General features: G+C 46.2%; 1 protein-coding gene across 3 annotated transcripts in view; it reads right to left on the bottom strand.

Moving 5' to 3' along the window:
• Tshz2 (teashirt zinc finger homeobox 2) overlaps positions 1-18,633 on the bottom strand; it is a 440,107-nt gene extending 421,474 nt beyond the window's left edge. For 2 of the 3 annotated variants that reach the window (XM_040732660.1, XM_005074453.4), the window contains exon 1: positions 17,632-18,632. In XM_040732660.1, coding sequence (XP_040588594.1) covers positions 17,632-17,671 — 40 coding nt within the window. In that variant the 5' untranslated portion in view covers positions 17,672-18,632. Of the gene's footprint in view, positions 1-17,631 lie in introns of all 3 variants that reach the window. The other variant, XM_013116678.3, reaches the window with a different exon arrangement.
• Between the last annotated feature and the right edge of the window lie 1,095 nt (positions 18,634-19,728).

Genomic DNA, 19,728 nt, shown 5'->3' with positions numbered 1-19,728 from the left:
GGTTGACTTGTTTCTTACTGGAAATTTTTTTCCTTCCAGGGTCTTGTCATGTAGCCCAGGTTGGCCTTGTCATGTAGCCCAGGTTGACCTTATCTTTTCCATATTGACTAGGATGCTGAGATGGTGTGTTTGGATTCAGTTCACTTGCTTCAAGTAGAATTCAACAAGTGCCTACTGGGTGCAAATGAGCGTGTTGACATTTTGACTGGAGAACTGTGCCTATCTCTGTGACAGGATGAGGAGGCATGCAAAGAGTGAAATAGTAGATGCTTCAATAACATTTATTTTTCTCAACTGATTCCCTTGCTAAATTTGGTAAAAAAAAAACTCTCACAGCTCTTTTTCTCTACATAAATTACTTATGTGACAATTATAAAAAAAATTCTGAGAATATTCAATAAAAGATGGTGTGTGCGAGTGAAAAATATAAAACATGCTAAGTATCTATTTACAGAAGAGCTGATAAACTAATAAAATATACATACTTATGCTGGAACACTATAAGATCTATAGACAGGAATAAATTCTCTGTTTCTCTGTCTCTCTGTCTCTCTCTCTGTCTCTCTCTCTCTGTCTCTCTTTCTCTCTTCCCTTGTTACCTACACATTTGGGTAGAACCCCACAGATAGTTTAAACATTTGCAAAATTGTGTATGAAATTCTTTACACTAAAAAATTTAAACTTATGCACCCAAAAATGCTCCTAGCTGGCTACAGACACATGTAGACAAAATGATAACTAATAGAAAATATCACACCAAATTCTTAACGGGCTCCTCCCTCCGGGGAGGGGAAGGAGCCACACTCGATGGAGGCTTGCTAGGCACCAGGAGTTGCTACTTAATGGCTACTTAATGGCAGAGTCGCAGCTACTCAAATTTGGTGCCCAAAGCCCTTTCACTAGACCTCCCATTCTTTTATATCTGATACTAACCGAACAAGTGGAACTATCTCATTTCTTTAATCATTTGTTTATTTGAGACAGGGTCTCATATTGTTGCTCAGGCTAGCCTGGAGCCTATTATATAGCCCAGGCTGGCTTCCAGATCTTGGTAATCCTTCTACCTAAGTCTACAAACTGGGATTTCAAGTGTGAGTCACCCTGCCTGGCATCATCGCATTGGGAGAATTCTTTCTTTATTGTATTCTGTCCAGTGGACGACTGCTACTCAACGCAGGTGTAGAAAGACTTAGAGTTAGGACATTAGAACAGGCTGATGAATTGCACCAGAATAACCCTAGATGCCTGGATGCCTGGCTAACCTGGAAGGGTTACAATGGGTTGTTTTCAAGCGTCACTCACGAAAAAATGCACGTAGGTTGTAAGCAAGCAAAAGCCATACAAGCCCTCCTCCTGAACAATAGCTAAAGGCAATTGCTGACTTTTCAAAGAGAGACCCCACCACTATTTCTATTCTAAGCAGTGCTCTCCCTGTGAGATAGGACCCCCTAGTTAGGCCATCCCCTCTCCTGCCCCGCTATCCCAAGGATTTATTTCAATGGTACCTAGCATTAAATACTTACAAGTAATAAGCATCTTTTACTGGACTGACCATAAAAATTGTGAGAACTTGGAAGTGGGTTTGTGGAGGGTGACTTATGATTTGTAAACTTACTAACAGGGCTGCCTCATTGCATGGGCTCCATGTCTTCTCATGGCCAGGATGAGCCATGGAGGCTGCCAGAGGTTTATGAGGAACAACTGAGCAGTGCCACACTTTGGGACACTTTAGAGACTCTGTAGGTGGGGGAATAACGATCCGCTGGGACCCACCCAGACGGATTGGTGCTGGGGTTTTCCACTTTTTGCTTTAATTATACAATAGTATACTGACAAAATTCACTGCAGAATCTAGAAGACACTTTCTCTTCCGTTGGGTGTGAATGTATGTGTGAGCATGCTTGTGCATGTGGGTGTAAGTGTATGGATGCAGGTGAGTGTGTGTGTGTGTGTGGAGGCCCAGGATCAACTTCAGGTGCAATCCTGGGGTGCTGGGCTCTTTGTGCCTTGAGATGTCGCCTCCTGCTGGAACTTGGGAATTACTCATGTGACAGGCTCTCTCTACCGCCAACCCTGGGCATTACAATGCCTGGCTTTTTAAGCGTTTGCCAGGAATTGAACTCAGGTCTCGTGCTTGTGTGACAGGCACTTTACCCACTGAGCCATCCATTCAGAATCCAGAGCAGGTTTTACAAATCCCTTTAAAATTGTTTCTAACTGCTGTAGACTCCGTCCTGGATACTTAGAAAGTCTTAGTTTTTCCCAGAAGGATTTACTTCGTATTTGACCAACTTTAACTCATGGAAAACAGCAAATTTTGGTTCATGTCATTAATCGTCATGTATGTGACTGGACCATGAATGTTTGTGAGGTTTTGAAGTTGATCAGTCTGAGCACCTGGGCTCTCTCATAAGCAAGGGGCTAGCTTCTCTGAGAGTTCAGTAACTACCACAGTTGACTTCCACACCTACTCAATGGGCTGGCATACCAGCAGCATCCATTCTTAGGATGTTGGACTAGAGAGTCTACATGTGAGTCACCTGTATGTCGTCAGCACTCAGTGAGAGTTAGGTAGCAACTAGTCTCAGTTCTTTTCATTTAGACATCAAGGAACGACAACCCTTGTGACAATGACAAATATGCCAGTGTCATGTTCGTCACTGTCGTCATTATAATCTGTATTACCTCCACTAATGGCTGTTAGACATTATCACTTACAACTATATATCACATATAATACAATTACATGTTATAACTTAAAAGGGACCTATAAGTCCAATTGCTGGGAGGGTGATGGAGGAACCGCAGTGCTTCTAAGAGGAATGGCTGAAGAAAGCATGAGCTGCCCCAAAAGCTGAGAAAGTGTTTATGTAGCCAGCGGATCCTAGCAGTCCGAGCCTTCTCTATGCATTTGCCCAATGACTCGTTATTTCTTCTGTGTGTGTGTGTGTGTGTGTGTGTGTGTGTGTGTGTGTGTGTGTGTGTGTGGTGCTGAGAATGGACCCCAGTCTCACCCATGCTGGACCAGCCCCCACCACTGAGCTATACCTCAACAATTAGTTTCCCTTGTTAACTAAGTTATTCTCTGGGTACTGATGATTGGTCCTGTGGCCAAGCAAATAAACTGCATAAATGGATACATTTTCCTTTTTGTTAAAGCAGACTGGCCACTGATCCATCTTCCTTCCTTCCTTCCTTCCTTCCTTTCTTTCTTTCTTCCCGTGTTATGGGGGTAAGACACGGTTTCTCTGTGTACCCGTGGCTGTTCTAGAACTTGCTCTATAGACCAGGCTGGCCTCGAACTCACAGAGATCTGTCTGCTTCTGCCTCGCAAGTGCTGGGATTAAAGACATGCACCACCAATGCCCAGTGGCCACTGACGTTTCTAAAAACGTAATTGCTACAGCACAGAAAGAGTAAGGGGGAGATGATGCGGAGAATGACTACCACAACACACACACACACACACACACACACACACACACACACACACACACGAAACAAAAGAGGCTAATAGAATTTACAAATGTATACCTTATGTATTTACATATTACATTTTATTATAGAGCACAGCAATCATACACTTACATATTATATATTCATGTATGTCTGAAACAATAAATATATTTCCATAATAAATATTAAATATCTATACCAATCTTGTATTACACACACACACACATTCTATATTCTGTACTTCAAAGTGGATGTGTTCCTTGTAGGCTCCCACACCCAGGGCCTCCTCCCATCAGAACCCCCATATTCTAAATCCTCAGACTTTCCTGGGAGCCTGAAATCTGCATCTTTGCCAGGTCTCTGTGTGAGGACCGCTCCCCAAAAGGTTGAGAAACTTGCTCTTTTCCAGATGCCAGAGTGTCCACATTTTCAGAACTTCCTGTAAGAGCCAAGACATTCTCAAGTTTCCCTCTGATATCCTGGGAGGGGAGGAGGTTCCTTCCGGTTTCCAAAGTGTTTTGAAGTTTTAATGAGGGCCTCTCTCTGGCAGCTTCTGGACCTGGTTGTGACTTGGCAACCCCTCCTCACAGCTGGATCCACCTAGTCCCTTGCTCTGTCCACATCCTGATGCTGACGGTCTTCTCACATATCAACCTACTAATGCGGATTTCTTCTTATGCTCCTTTGAAATAATACCCCTTTTAACTTAAATAATTCCACTTTAAAACAAGATCGTTAGGTCATTTACCAGTCACAGTCAACGCAAATTGGTAGCATTTGTCATCTATTGGTGGCCACTGGATATTGAAAACCTCAGATTATAATGTCATATTTTCACAGTGAGCTGTTTCTTGCTAAATCTGAGATGCATGTACTCCTTCTGATAAACACGGAGGGGGAGGTATTAAAGGCAAGAGTCTTTCTTCTAGATGGAATGGGTGTTGAGGAGGGGTCACTATCATCACTGTGTTACTTAGTGGCCTTAAAACTATCACCAATAGTGTGCCATGCCAAGGCAGGACTACTGTGGGTTAAATCATAGTCAACAAGGGGTTTGCTTCCTCCATCGTTGTTCTAGCTTTATCTCTGTTGCTGTAAGAAAACACTCTGAGCAAAAGCAGTTTTAGCTGGGAGGGGTTTATTTAGCCTCTAATTCCAGGTCACAGAGTCTACCGTTGCAGGTGAGTTATAGCAGCAGGAGTTTGAGACAGCTAGTCAAAGCATATCTTCAGTAAAAAGGAGAGATAAACAAGCTTTCATTCAACTTTCTCCTGTCACATATAGTTTAGGATCCTTGCTAAGGGATGGTGCCACCTACAGTGGACTAGGATTTCCTATATCAACAGTCCAGATAATCCCTCACAGACAAACACTACAGACTAATCTGATCTAGACAATTTCTCAGTTGAGGCTGTCTTAGCAGGTGATATTTGAATCAAGTTGACATTTACAACTAACACTACAACCATGGCTGTGTAAAACCTGACCAGCTTGGGAAGATCCAGCTATGGGAAATTTCCGATGCTATGACAACTGTTTGAGCTAATGATCTATAACCTTTTTCATTCACACCTTAATGTCCTAACTTCCGATCCTAATAACAAAGTCACAGTCATTCATGTTCCAAACAAAAGATATTGGGTACCAACTTTGTGTTTTGTCCTATGTGCACAAAAGCAATAGAATATAAGGTCTACCCATCACAAGTGCAGAATCACCATGGTGGTTTGAATCATTTATCGGGTGCTTACTTTGTACAGGGTGCTGTTCCAAATGACCTGCTTAGTCTTACCACTTTTCACCCAACAATCACAAGAGGGCGGCTTTACCACCCTTGTTCTGCCAATAAAGAAATCAAGACATGGGTCAGATCATTACCTTGTAAGTGTTATGACTCAAATTTATTGACCACTATGTACAGGGCTCTGTGTTAAGCATATGATCTGATTAATCTCAATTAATGCTCATAAAATCCCAATGAGATGAATCATTTCATTCGGTCTGTGTTGCTAATGAGGAAGCTAAACTCTGAGAGACAAAGGTGCTTGAAGTCATACAGCCAAGACGCAGCACATAGTGGGAGAAGGAGCCCATGCCAGACCGACTCCACAGTCTGCCTCTGCTCTAGTGCTCCAGTGTTGGACAGGGCAGATGCAGGAAGAGGAGCGTGCAATTCCAGAACCCCAGGAAACATGCTCAGGGAAGGGTGGTGCCTTTCCCTGAACAGTCAGTTCTTGAAACATTTTGTCTTTGCTCCTGAGTCTTGTTGACTTTAAGAACTACAAAGTGGCCATTTTCAGCACTCCCCTCATAAGTAAATAGAGGAGGGAAATAAAAGAGAACCTCAAAGAACACATTAATAAAATATTTTGCACAAACAACGTATGGTATAGACTCCCTTCATTCACCCTCGCCATTTATGGGCTCACTTCCTTCTATTGGGTTGGTCTCTGTCTCCTTCACCATTCATCCGGTCCAAGTCACCAAAGCTTGTGACCCAATTGATGATGCAGGGGTCTCCCAAGTGCTCAGCCTGTTGCTCATCCTGGTATTGGGGAAGCAGCAGGGCAGGTAGAATGACCCTCTGAGTTCCTTTTTCTCTTCCCCTGTACCCTCCAAAGCCTGCATCTCGGGAGGGACTCTGGCTCCTCACTGCAGTTCTGCAATCCATCTGCCACACCACTCTGACTTCCGAGTGAGCTCTCCTCCTGGTTCCCAGAAAGCTCCTGGCCCTGGACTTTGTGCTGTGCCTGGCACCACCTTTCCCATCCAGATTCATTTCTCCAATGACTACTTCGGTATGGACCCAGCATCAGGGTCACTTCTGTATGGAGAGCCATTCGCTTCCCGACACCTTATTCAAAATGGTTCTCCCCATCCTCATCGTGTCCAGCTCATCATTTTCTTCTCCACAAAGCTCCTCTGCTTCGCATCACAGGGTGGGTGGCTCAGCTAATCCCTTACCCATCCTCACACTAAACATAAGCTCCAGGAAGCAAGACCCTTAGTAGTCAGTTTGCTTCAAGGCTCTAGTTCCCGAACTTTCCACAGTTACCTGATACAGAGAAACCTTTAATCGCACTTGTTAAGTAAGGTCTAAGGCATGGAGCAAACACCTCTCCATATTCTCCAAGACCTCCATCTCTTTGACTTCAGATAGGTCTAGACAGAGACCTTCCTTCTTCTCTCAAACACCTGGAGGTGACAATTAAAAAGTGAAGAAGTCATCACCAGGAAACAGCCAGTAACCTTCTCCCACTGGCTTAACAACTCCCAAACACTGCAGTGCTACACCCTGGGGGTGGGGGGGGCAGTGAGTAACAACTCCCTGGTGGGGGATGGGCAAGGCTCACAAGTCCTGGGGAGCTGGGAGGATCTGGGGCTGTGCCAGCAATGAACCTAGAGAGCAGGTGTGTGGATGCTGAACCTCAGGGGTCAGGAGGGAGGCTCCTAACCCTTCCCCACCAATCACCCGTCTTGCACACAGCATCCCTGATCTAGCTTAACCGGGAGTCTAGAAATCTGTACACGAGCAAGCATCCTCACCATACAGTTCTTCAGGGTTTACCCAGAGGCCACTGTGGCTTCTCTGAAATGGGCATGAGGAGCCAGTGTACAAAATGCATGTCTATTATGAAAAGCAGTTGCTTGTCATTAGCACTTCCAAAGTTGATACAGTAACAAGTTACAGCTGTGACAGAGATCAAAGTCTCACACCGCCCCGAAGTGTGTGGCTTTACATACATTAAGGCCATTTGTTCTTCCATGGTGTTTATCTGGTGCCTGATTCAGCTGCCTAGATGTCTCCCAGAATTGCTACAGAAGGAGAACGGGGAAGGAGAAAAGGGGGTTGGTGGAGGAGGAAGAAAGGGAAGAGAAAGTCTGAGGAAGAAGGGGAAAAGTGGAGAGAGGGACCATTGAAATATAAAAGGAAATGGAGAAGAGGGTGAGGGAGAGGAAGACAGAGAGGAGGGGAAAGGGGGGGAGGAGGGCTCATTTACCCAAGAAGATCTGTAAGCACTGGGCCGTCACCAAAAGGATTGCCTACACCATCTCATGCTACTCTGTGAGGTGAGCAGTATCTTCGTCTTCATTTGACAGAAGAAACTGATGTCCACTCAGGTACAGCCCTTGCTTTCAAGCATACAGTTGGCTGGGACCTGGTGATGGTGTGGTTGGCCCTGAACAGCTGTCTTTCAGCAGCCGCACCAAACGCGATGACTTGACAACCCCACTCCCACGCCCGCTGCCGCCAACCCCAAGGCCTCTCTCCATAAAAGCCACACAGGCAGGCATGTGCATTTCTCCTCAGCTGCTCTTGCCATTCGCCAGCTCTGGGAGGTCAAAGGTGACCATCACCAGCTTGAGATACATACCAACAGTCATTCACGCCGCTTCTCCGCTTGGAGCCTGCAACACAATCTAGTCTCTCCCACAATGAAATTGGGAAGACCACCCGTGACTTGCTACCAAATCAGCCACCTCTCCTGCCTCGTTACCTGTGGGTCCTCCTCACGCTTCCCAGTGGCCTCCTACACATTACATCCTTCACACATACATGCACGTCCATGGCCTAGGCCCAAGGCTCTTACTGCTTCTTCTGCCTGGGATGAATGCAAATTCCCACACTGTGCCTGGCTAGTCAATATCATATTATATATTCATTGGTGCAGTAACTTCCTGGTTTCACTCTCAAGAGAGTAACATAGCATAGCACCAGGCGTGTAGTCATTATTTGCTATATGCATGAAGCGCGCATGTGTGCAGGATTACACACAGGAAGGAATGCTGAGGCCCTCCGCGTGTGTGACGGTGACTGACCTGGAGAAGCCAGTTGGAGGCACCACTAAAGATAGGCTTTTCTGGCAATGCTCTTGACTTCCCCATGTATAAGCATCGCCACAGGTGTGGGGGAGACGAGGAGAAGCTAGCCATCCGTCTATGAGGCGTCACTGTGGCTGTTCTAGTCAAGCTTCCACAACAGACGGACCGCAGAGGCCTCAGAGACGCAGGGAGCTGGCTTTCCACTCCAGTTTGGCCCTGACTTGACCTAGGTCCAGTAGATCCTGGTCAGGGAACAGGGACTGTCATGACATCCGGCCCTTGGGGATTTGTAAGAAATGAGACTTCGCTCGTGTTCCCGCCCCTCATCTACAGGATAGCGCCTGAGCTCCCACACGGACGCCACTCTGATTCCTAACTGCGTGACTTCACTTTCACAGCACAGATAGCATTGCAGAGCACTTTTCTGCATGTAAATCACTTTTCCATGAAAAAAAAACGGTTTCTTCTTTGTAAATTTATTTGTATGTTCTTCAGCCCCCTCCCCTGAACTGGAGCAGGAAGTCTCCAGAGAAGTGAAACCAACCATCTTACTCACCCCCGGGTCCCATCTACTAGAACAAGATCCGGCACATAGTAGAAATTCAAAACTCAGTTATGTATAAAGAAATGGAGGGTCATATATGAAGCACTTGGTACAGCCCCTGGGATGCGATAGGCAGTCACCAGGTGGCAGATGACGTCACTTCCGTAGTTACAATTGGGCCTATAATAAACATTATTCCTTGTGCAATAATTTTTTCTTTTTGAGCTGGTGCTGAGTTCTAAGGAGGCCAGCATGCGTGCATGAACCTCAGACTATGATCTACCCAGCCAGTGAAGGTTCGGGGTTTTCTTCTTTTTCTTTTAAATTATTTATCATGTGTCTGTGTGTGGGTGTGTGCGTGTGAGTGCAGGTGCCCTCAGAGGGCAGAGGCATGGGACCCCCCCAGGAGTGGGGTTACAGGCTGTTGTGAGCAGCCTGATGCAGGTGCTGGGAAGCCAAGCCTGGTCCTTGCCAAGGGCCCTTGAATTATGTCTTTAGCTCCTAAACTTCCATTGTTAAGAGTCAAAAACTAGCCATGTCTCCGGGTCAGAGACATGGTTCTGCATTTACCAGGGCATACTGCTTTTGCAGAGGACCTGAACTTTTATTCCCCACGCCCACGTTGGGTGACCCAGAACTGCCTCTAACTCCAGTTCCAGGGACCCTGACACCCTCTTCTGGCTTCCCCCGGCACCAGCATTCTCTGATGCACACACCTACACTCTACCTTACGGACATATGCACACAACTAGAAATAAAACTCTTTAAAAAATAACCATGTCTGATTTCTTTTGGTGTCGGAGATCCTTGAACCTGTGATAATCAGGGGGTGTCTGCTCACCTTCCTTCCTGCATAATGTTCCCTGGCCTGGCGATGATGCAGAGTGAGGAGGCTGTGGTTCATCAAATCCATGTGTTTCCAGTAGTGTCTGAGCACTTTCTCCACCCATGTTTATCTGATAGTCTCAACAAATTTGGCACATAAGCAAATATATGATTGTCCCATTTTATAGATGAGCAAGTAGAGGCAGAAATGGGAGCTGCCTGCTGAGTTACCCCACCCACAAGAAACAGACTGGGAGATCTGAGCATGGATCAACCCAGCGAAAAGCAACTTCCAGAACCCAGTCACCTCCTCCTCCTCTACCACTCTCCACTCACATTTGAAAATCAAATCTCAACAGGGACATGAGAAGATGCACAAGGCGACGTCCCCAGCTTTCTAATAAAGGAAAACAGCCAGAGGCAGCGCCGATGTAAAACACACGGAGAGCCTTTATTCTGCCATTTCTCCTCTACCAAGCGGCACTGAGAGGAGCATAGATTTAACTCTTCTCTACGGCATTGTCTTAGCCCAACAGCTATTCATATCTCCCTGGAGGGCAGGCGGGGAAGACTCCTAAATACATAGAAAATTCCAAAGATCTGATAAATCGAAGTGATTTAGAGTAAGCCCCACGCAGTTTACACAGAGATATTTATCTGCTGTGGCTCTTGCTTACAGGAGTCGTTCATTCCCTGTGGACAACCTTGACCTCTGTCTCATTTTCGTATCTCCCATGTCACCAGATTCCGTGGAGCCTGTCATGATACAGTGCAGCTCTGGGGAAGCTTCTCAGAAACGCAGACCGGCAGCTGCCAAGTCTTAGCTTTCTTTCTGAAACCTCCTCCTGCCTTCCCTGACTGTTTTCCCTGGAAACAATAACTGCTTTCTCTCACCTTAAGAGCGAAACAGTATAATCTCCATAGAGATGGCTCCGATGTGGCTGGAAGGAGGCTCTTCCGTGGTTGCTGGGATTCACTCCATTCTGAAAGTGCTTTGCCACTTAGCTGATCTTCATTTTTGCGCTAACAGAAATTGCAGGGTGTTTTCCTTTCACTCTGTGTGTTTGTTTCTGGTTTTTTAAGCCCAGCCTAGTGTCTGATAGCTTCATGGAGACACAGGGCCTCTCCTGTAGCTCAAATGAATACTGTGGCCTCCCAATTAAATCAGTCTCTGCAGATAGATATAGGAGAAGTAGAAGCCCCGCTTAAGGAGAGGCGTCGGTACCCTGCCATAATGTCCCCTTCCAGTACACCGAAGTTTTCCACTGAGAACCTGGAGCTGGCTAGCTTTCACAGCTTTTCCGTGGCTGCTTTAGTTTGCATGCCCACATTTGGTTATCTGAGAGGGGATGTGTGCTTGGATGTCCTGATGTCTTCGTACATCCGCAGGGGAGTATAAACTCCTAGACACTCTTCCTGGTTGGGAGAGTCGGTATGCGGACCCTGGATTTTATTTTTTGTTTTTGGTCTGTTTGTTTGTTTGTTTTTTTAAATAAGACAGGTGGAAAGAGGACTCTCATTCACAAGCAGAATTCAAAGCAAATGCTTTAAAATCAGATCCAGGTAATTTTTTTTCCCTGTGCAATTTCTCTGAGGTCATTAGCAATAGAACTTCATTGTACATTTCCTTGTTGCTCAGCAAAGGTAAACAGAACTGATATATATTATTAATAGGCTTAGCCAGCCCGGGCCCTTGCATTTTGATTTCAAAAACATTTAGGAATAACTTGGGCATCTTGGGATATTTCAGGACACTCGGGGGACCTCCCAGTCCCCATATAGAGAGTGTGGGAGACGGGAAGAGGCAACAGTTGGAAATGCCACGCGCCCATGTTAATGGTTTTCAGAAACGGTCTGTGTTCTTTAGTCACCTCACCCACAGAGTTTGCTTTGGAAACAAAGAAAGTCAGTGGTGCCCACCTGCAGCTCAGTGTTCTGTCTCTGGTGTCCCCAGGTCCCTCAGACAACAGGGGGGGGGCACAGCCACATGCTAAAGGTGACCCTGATGAACGTCTGACTTAGAGACAAGACCTGTGTGTGCACAAGGATGCTGAGAGATTTGCTCATGGAGCCCAGCAGTGGGCTGCCAGACTCCGAGGTCTCTCATTCTTATCCACTCCTCCTAAGGGCTCGGTGGGTGAGCTCTGAGACCCATTTTCAATGCTATGCCTGTTCCTGCACCCAAGAAACTCTCCAAGATTCAAAGGTCAAAGGGGTGGGAATGAATGCAGTTCTAAAACAATGTGCTGTGAAATAATCTTGTCAGCATACAGTGTTTTATTTTTCTCTCTCTATCAATGTAATACCCTGATCATCTAGTCAGCTCTCCTAAGGGGAGGGGGGCAACTTTTAAATATGGGTAGAATGACTAAGGCTCTTTGGAGGTTGCCAGAGGTGACCCCAAACCCTCTAACTTTAAGCAGAACATGTGGAATGTAAAATAGTGGGTTTTTTCCCAACTGTTACGAATTATTGAAAAATAGCTATAGGATCCACTCTCAGTGTTAGTGGAGGCTCAGGTGGAATTTGAACTCTTGACAAAAGACTAATAAAAGGAATCCCATTTCCGTCACAACATTCAAAAATTAAAATAAATTCCACTCAAAGAAATACGAATACAGCCGTGTTCTCAACCTGAGAAGCAATACATTTATTTGTGTGCCAGGCATCTTTTAATACCACTGTGATATTTTTTCCCTAAAAGTCATTCAATTTGATTGTAATTAAATATGTAATGAAAAAGCATGGCTTCAGGGAAGTAAAGCAAGACATCCTCTGTTGGTTTAATGTATTTCCAACTGACTTTACAGCCAGTGAAAGCGACACTCCATGGAGGCCTTGTCTTAATACAGAATCTGGTAGGTGAGTCTCATTTCTGAAGGAAACCTAAATGGGTACAGGTGCTGCCCCCACAGCAAGAGTCTTCCCAGAGTATCCATAAGTGCAGGGATGGTCCTCAGGCATGGCGGGAAGCTGCATTAGCATCACTGGGTTCCAGACCCAGTACAAACAGGAAGAGAGCCCAGGTTGTTTTCTTGACTGGTTTTCCTAAGCTCAGCTGCAGGGGTGAACAGAGCAGCTTCCTCACCGTTACCTCCACAGAGGCCCTAAATAATGCCAGATCTAGTCTCCCTCTAAGACCTGCTCCACAAAGAGCTCCATTCCCAAACTTTGGGAAGACAAATAGACCAACCCAGACAAACTTAGGCATTATCCAGTTGGAGAGACCCCCCAAACACCCAAACACCCCTTCCCAGTGGAAAATCAGCAGGGGTGAGATAAAGCCAGTTTCACTGCTGGAGAAAGAGACAACAGTTAAGATACTTAGGGGCCCAAACTAAAGATGCCCAGGAGGTAACTATGGAGTGTGAAGTTTCTCCAAATGCAGCAAGAAGAACTGAGTTGCTTGGGAGCCACAAGAAATGCAAAGAAGAGGAAGAACAGTGGAGGAGCTCTAAGAAACGTTTTCACCCTCTGTAAAGGTAGCCTCAAGTGTCTAACCCCCAACATACCCCAGAGAAGCCTCAATGATTTCACTGTGCAAAATTCCCCAGTGTCCTCTCCTCTTCCCTTTCTACTCCAAGTCCTGCCACTTGCAATCTCCAGATTAGGCTTAATATATTATGTCCTGATATGGCAGATTAAAAACGAAATCAATAAATGCCTAAAACAAATGCACTTTTGAAATGTCCTACTCAATCTGGCTCTTTGAGGGTGAGCTGAGAGGTAAGAGAAGGAGGGCACTGGAGAAAGGACCACATAAAGAATCAATTCCAACCCAAACCGCAGAAGGGCAAAGTCATTCCTAGGCACCTGGCCTCTCTAGTCTGAGATTTGCTTTAAATAACAAGAATAGCTAAGAGTCCTTGTTATTGAAGCCCTGCGTGCTGGTGTGTGTGTGTGTGTGTGTGTGTGTGTGTGTGTGTGTGTTAAAACTATACCATTCTGGGAAGCAAAGAGATCAACAGCATGGACATTGAAGTGTTTAAGATGGGGAGTTGCTTTTCTGAAGGATGTTTAAGCAAAGAGAGAAAACCCGGGATCCAGAAACATTCTGTGTTCCTGTTCTCTCCTGTCTCACCATGCTTGCCAGTAAATTAAAGGCAAACCTCGCTTACAGCCACTGCTCCTGCCCCCATGCCGTGGTTGAAATTTCTGGGACTTCACCCATCCATTCAGAGACAACACTATGAAGAAATAGAAAGAAACCTCTCGGTCCATTCCTACTCCATTGAAACCTGTGTTCAGAACTGCCCCTGCTGAATGTGTTTCCCATGTAAATAACCTGTGCTATTAAGGTGCAAATTGCAACTTTTAAGTAATGATTGCTAATAGTCTAATGTTTACTGCTACACAAGGACACCCATGAAAACAAAATCTGCATTATTCATCTCAGCATTCAATAAACAAAATAAATTGAGGGAGATGTTCTCTCCTGCCGGTCTCCCCACACAAAAAAAACCTGAATCATGGGGAGCTACCACAAGTCTGCAAGAAAGAAGCACAGAATGACTTGGGGTGAGCAGAGGCAGGGAACTGTAACTTAGGGGCATGTTAGATATTCACAGGGACGTGATTATGCAAGATTCCATACCTCATTGCAACTGGCGGGCATTACTATAAAAATAATAGTATAGAGTGCTAAAATTCTCTGCTACGTGTGTATGCAGACCACACGGCGGCTGAGGTTGTTAGGAAAAGAAATGTTTGAGAACATGTCTACAATTTTTTAAAAATCCAATCACTCTGCACCCTCTAAAGTGCAAACACATCAAGACAGTTTCTTTTTGCTCAGCCGTTTTGCCTTCGTCTTTTTATCTTCCCTGAAAAAATGAACGAGGGGAAAGATGCCAAGGCAGATTCCTGAAGATTCAGGTAAAAGCAGATGAATGGTGAACCAAACATCCTATCAAGAGGGTGATCCGAGCACATCCACACATACCCGATACATACAGGGCACGAAAGCTGCTTTGTGAACTTTCTCCTGGCCTCGAGTGCCAGCACCATGGAAGAAAGTCAGGACCAATAATATTTCTGAGAGAAATGAACATTTAAAAAGAACAGTCTTCTTCGTACCCCCCCCACACACACTGAAGTAGGAAGAATCCAAGAAATAAAGATGAAAAGTCTCCATCACTCAGCACACCATTCTGCGGACTCTGTTTAGATACCTGTTTTAGTAGAAAGTTCAGCCACTGATTTCTTGAAATATCACCCTTAAACCGAATCATGGAAAAACATCTAACATCCTGAAAGAGTTATTTGGAGAAAGAGAGTTCCAGGAGAGCCTCGGCCCCAATTCATTCCCAGGCTTTTTTAATCTTCTATTATTCATTAATCAAACGAGGAATCAAACTTTCAGCATCGGTCCACGGGAGTAATCACTTACAGTTGTGCATTGTATTTAATTTTAAGCAGTGATAAAAGTTAGCATAGCCATAGTCTGAGAGACACTTTCTCCCTTCTCTGCATGGTAACCTCAGCTAACTTTGTTTAACTCATCCTAAAACAGAGTGAGCTCAGATGAACAGAAGAAACATTGCAGGAAAAACAACCCACTTTATTAATATGTGAAAAAATAAATAGTGTGGAGCCGGGGAACTCACTGTGTATTAAATGAATTACTCCCTCTCAGCTCAACAAGGACTTCTGCTTCTCTCAGGGAACAATATGAGAATCATGGAAACAGTCTTGCAAAGACACTAAGAATCCAATTGGCCAAAAAACTGAAAGTACATTCACAAGTTTCTAACACACACACACACACACACACACACACACACACACACACACACTACTACTACTACTACTATAATAAAAAGAGTCGCCAACACCAATAGACACCAGCTTAATGAAAGGATCTCATTTAAATAATGTGATACAGCGTCATTTTCTGCACACCTGGATCGTCATTGATCAGCGGATAATTATAATTAAAGTAGAGCAGTTCTGAGCGAGGCACTTTTTGTAATGAGCTTGTGAAAGGAGACATGTCCAGTCATTCTGGTAATTTAAATTACTGCCTAGTTGTTGATGGCCTTTACCGGAACTACAAGGAAGGGCGGGGGGGGGAGAAACACAGTAGTTTTCAGGGCAGTATCGTTCGAGCTGGACTGTAGCCCAGGGCTCTCTTTCAGGACAGCAAACAATAAGGATGCTATCTTTGATAATCCACCCACACTTGAACTTATGTTGCCACCATTAGATGCAGCGGGCTGACTCTTCTGAAGTCTCCAAGGCCAGCACACACCCTCACATGGTCAGATAGCTAGGCAGTGTAAGTTTAAAAATAAAGTGAAATTAGAGAGCTATTGTTTTTCAAAAGAGGTGACCAGGGTTGAGGAAAGAACACCGGCTGCCTAAAGACAAGCTGCAAATGTGTGTGCTTCTAAGGCTACTTTCATGGTTTTGCTCTTGTGGAAACCATTGAAAATACTTGAATGGAAGCTTTAGAGCAACTCAAAGCAACCTACACACGGCTACGGAAGCGATTCCACACTCGGGAGGGAAGGAAACTGCGCATTCTGAAGCAGATGTATTGTTCTTTGGGCCGGGAGCAGAGGGTGATGAACCCTTCTGAACCTGATAGTCAGCGAGTTCAGACACACATATCCACTTTCCCCAGATTCCTAACTCACCAGACCTCTTCTCAGGGTGACTTTGCAAAGTTTACCCAAGTGTCCTGGGAACTTCTCCCCATGTTTGACTCAAGTTGGAACAGAATGAAATATATCGGTCTTACCCATGCTGACCAAAGTAAGAGGACAGTCAGCAAGAAAGGGGTTGGGGGGAGGGCAGATAAAACTTATAATTTTTTAAACTAAAGCCATGATCAACTAAAGGACACAAAGAAATAAAAATGCCCACATTAAAAGCCAACAAGATAATGACTGGGCATGTCTTTCTCTCTCTCTGAATATAGAGGGCAAAGCTTGCTTACGTCACTGGCACTCCGAGTTACCATGGTGAGTGATTTATTGATATATATCAGAATGAATAGATCAAAGGCAGTGAGATGACAGGTGATCAATCAAATGTCAAATCAAAACTAGCAATCAAGTGGAAAGCTGATTTTTCAGTGGGTGGGTCTGGCAGGAGAAAAATGAACTTTCCTCTTACAATTCCGAGAAACAAAACCCCAGCATACTATTATAAAAGCAATTAGACAACTCAAAAGGGAAAAGAAAAAAACCCTCTGAAGATCTATTAACCTGCTCAGATCTTTAGGTTGAGGGTCCCTGCAAGAAAGAATTCCACGGGACAGCCCCTATGGTAGCAATCAAGATGCAAAGTTTCCAAAGCTCTCTCTGGCAAAGAAAATCCAATGCTGTTTAAATTTCTATGGATGCCCTCCCCCCTCCCTTTAAGAAAAGAAGAGGGGATAATTAGATTTCTATAAACAGTGAATCCTTTTAGAAAATACATTCAAAGCTTCACTCATTTCCGGGGGTGCCTTTTGCACCTTGGCGACCAAAGCTACACCCTCATGGCTCACAGCCCCAAAGCCAGCCTGCAGCCCCGGGCTTGGACATGCCTCACACTTGCAAGCCCTGAGCCCCAGTGACTGGAGACTGTCCCTGGAGGCCAGAAGCTACCAGCACTGACCTCTCAGAGGGATGCGAGGGGTGAGGGTGGGGGGTCTCTCCCTTCCTTGCACCCCAAATCCACAATCCAACTTTGACTTCAGAGGCAAGAAGCCAGACTGGAAGAAAAAGTTAGGGGTGGGGTAGAGGGTGGAGGAAGTAAAAGTTTAAGCTAGGAAGGTTTGGTGGGACAGCTTCCCTGCCACCACCCAGAGGGAGCCTGGAGAGGGGAGGATTGGGGAGATCAGGATGGGGTGATGAAGAGGGTACCCGCAAGCTAACCCTCTTGAAAGCACCAGGGGGTGGCGTCCCCACTAGCCCCGGGCCAGGAGGGCGGGCGGGCGAGCCGCTGTGCGCCTGGATCGAGGGCCGGGCACCCGGAGCGGAGCCATCTCTTACCTGCAGCCCGCTTGGGTGCCTGCTGTTTCCTCCTTGGCATCGCTCTACTTAGCTCCAGTCTCACTTCTGGCGCCCCAGCCCCGAGCCGCGCGCGGGGGCCGCAGTCTCGCTCGTCTTTCTGTGGCTCCTAGGACGTCACTCGGCCTCTGTCCCCCTGACGATCCCCCTGCCAGCGCTCCAGCGCGGGGCCGGAGACCCCCTCTCTGGGAGGCAGATACGCTGTTTGTGCCTGCTGCTTGCAAGTGGAGGTTGGTTCTGCCTTGTTTGTTTGTTTGGTTTTTTTCCCCCTCTCTCTCTTTTTGTTTTTGCTTTTGGATTTTTTTCTTTTTTTGGTTTTGCTTTTTGCTGTTTTTTTGGTGACTGGTGAGACACTTGATTTCTTTATTAAACATCCAAGACGGGGTTCAGATGGCAGGGACGAGGGGCGCACACGCGCCACGCGCACACTCGCGCGTAAAGATAAGGGGGAAAACAATCCTGGGAAGACAGTGGGCTTCTTCTTTTTCTTCTTCCTTCTCTTTCCCTCCTCCTCCTCCTCTTCCTCCTCTTCCTCCACCTCCTTCTTCTCCTCCTCCTTCTCCTCCTCCTCTTCCTCCTCCTCTTCCTCTTCCTCCTCCTCCTTGTCCCTGATCTTGATGGCGGATTCGCGCTGGGGAGAGATCACTCACTGTAGGTTTGTCGCTGCTGTCAGATCCCAGTCTGTGAGTGATATGCGAGAGGACAGGAGCGGTTTGGGAAAGACAGAAAATCTGGAATTCACTCACTCACTCACACACACACACACACACACACACTCGTTCATGAGCGCACACACACACTCACACCCCCACATATGCACACACACACACACATGCTCAAGCACGCGCGCGCGTGCACACATACACATACATACACATTCTCTCACACACACACAGGCACACACACACACACACACACACACACACAAGACAGGGCAGGGCGATGCCAGCAAACATCGATCCCCGCTGAACAAACTGAACATTAACAAACTCCTCCTCTTCTCCCTGCGACCTGATGACAGGGAGAAATTTACTCCCCAGCCGCAGAGCGCCAGGCAGAGGGAGTCTATTAAAGGGACAGTGTCCTGCCTGGGAGAGGAGCTGGGGGTAGGAGACCCTGCCTTCCAGGCTGCAGCCACAAAGCCACCCTCCTCCTCGCTGGGGCAATGGGGTGCCCACCCTGTCTAGAAGCCCCTCCAGGAGGAAGATGAGAAGAGGGAAGGAGAAGGAGGCGAGAGTCGGAAGCAGGGAGGCTCTGGCAGAGTTGGAAGCAGACTCTTACTTGAGGAAGGAGGACCTAGGTTTGCTTGGGGCACAGACAAGGGACCCTATCCAGCCTCAGCCTGTCCCTGAAAAGAGTCTACTTTCACTTTAAGTTTAAGTTCAGGGCACTGTCTTCCACCTTCTTGAAACTAGTGGGAATTTCCTTTCAAACTTCTGCCTCCTGGACAGCTAATCACACAGTCTTCACTCTGTCCCCTCTCAGTAGTTATTGAGCACCAGCTGTGTGCCTGTTTTAGAATCATAGCAGTGACAGGGAGTGGGGGGAATCCTGGCTCTGGGGATATTTGAAAAGAGACAGGGAATGACACCACAAATGGCTCGCCCCCTTACCTTTCTGAAAATGCGGGGGGCACACCTCTCCATTCTATCCCCCTCCTGGGGTTTGTCAATGAGGTGGAAGCCATGCACAGCTTTCTTTGGGGACAATTGCCCATGACCTCACTAGACTGTAAGTTCTTAGTAAGTGCAGGCTGCTTTGTTTTACTCTACTTTCAAGGGTGGCAAAACACATCCCCCCCACCGCCTGCTGCAGCCCAATAGTTGTGCAGTGCATGAAAAGGATGCCTGTCACAGTGGGAACATAGTTTTAGAGGGACTGTAGGGGCTGAGAGAATGCCCACGGTCCATCATAGAGGAAATTCCGTCACTCGTTACCACTACACAGCAGGCACTTTTCAACATGTTGCTGACCCACCGGTGACTAAGATGCCCCTGACCCCTGCCCCATGGAGCTCTCCTTCCAGTGAGGTACAAAGTCAATGACAAGTGGGAAGGCCTCGAAAGGAGGTAGAGCTAA

This window comes from Mesocricetus auratus, unplaced genomic scaffold, assembly GCF_017639785.1.
Source record: "Mesocricetus auratus isolate SY011 unplaced genomic scaffold, BCM_Maur_2.0 Super-Scaffold_100028, whole genome shotgun sequence".
NCBI classification, from domain to species: Eukaryota; Metazoa; Chordata; class Mammalia; order Rodentia; family Cricetidae; genus Mesocricetus; species Mesocricetus auratus.
This window is presented reverse-complemented; position numbering and strand designations above follow the sequence as displayed.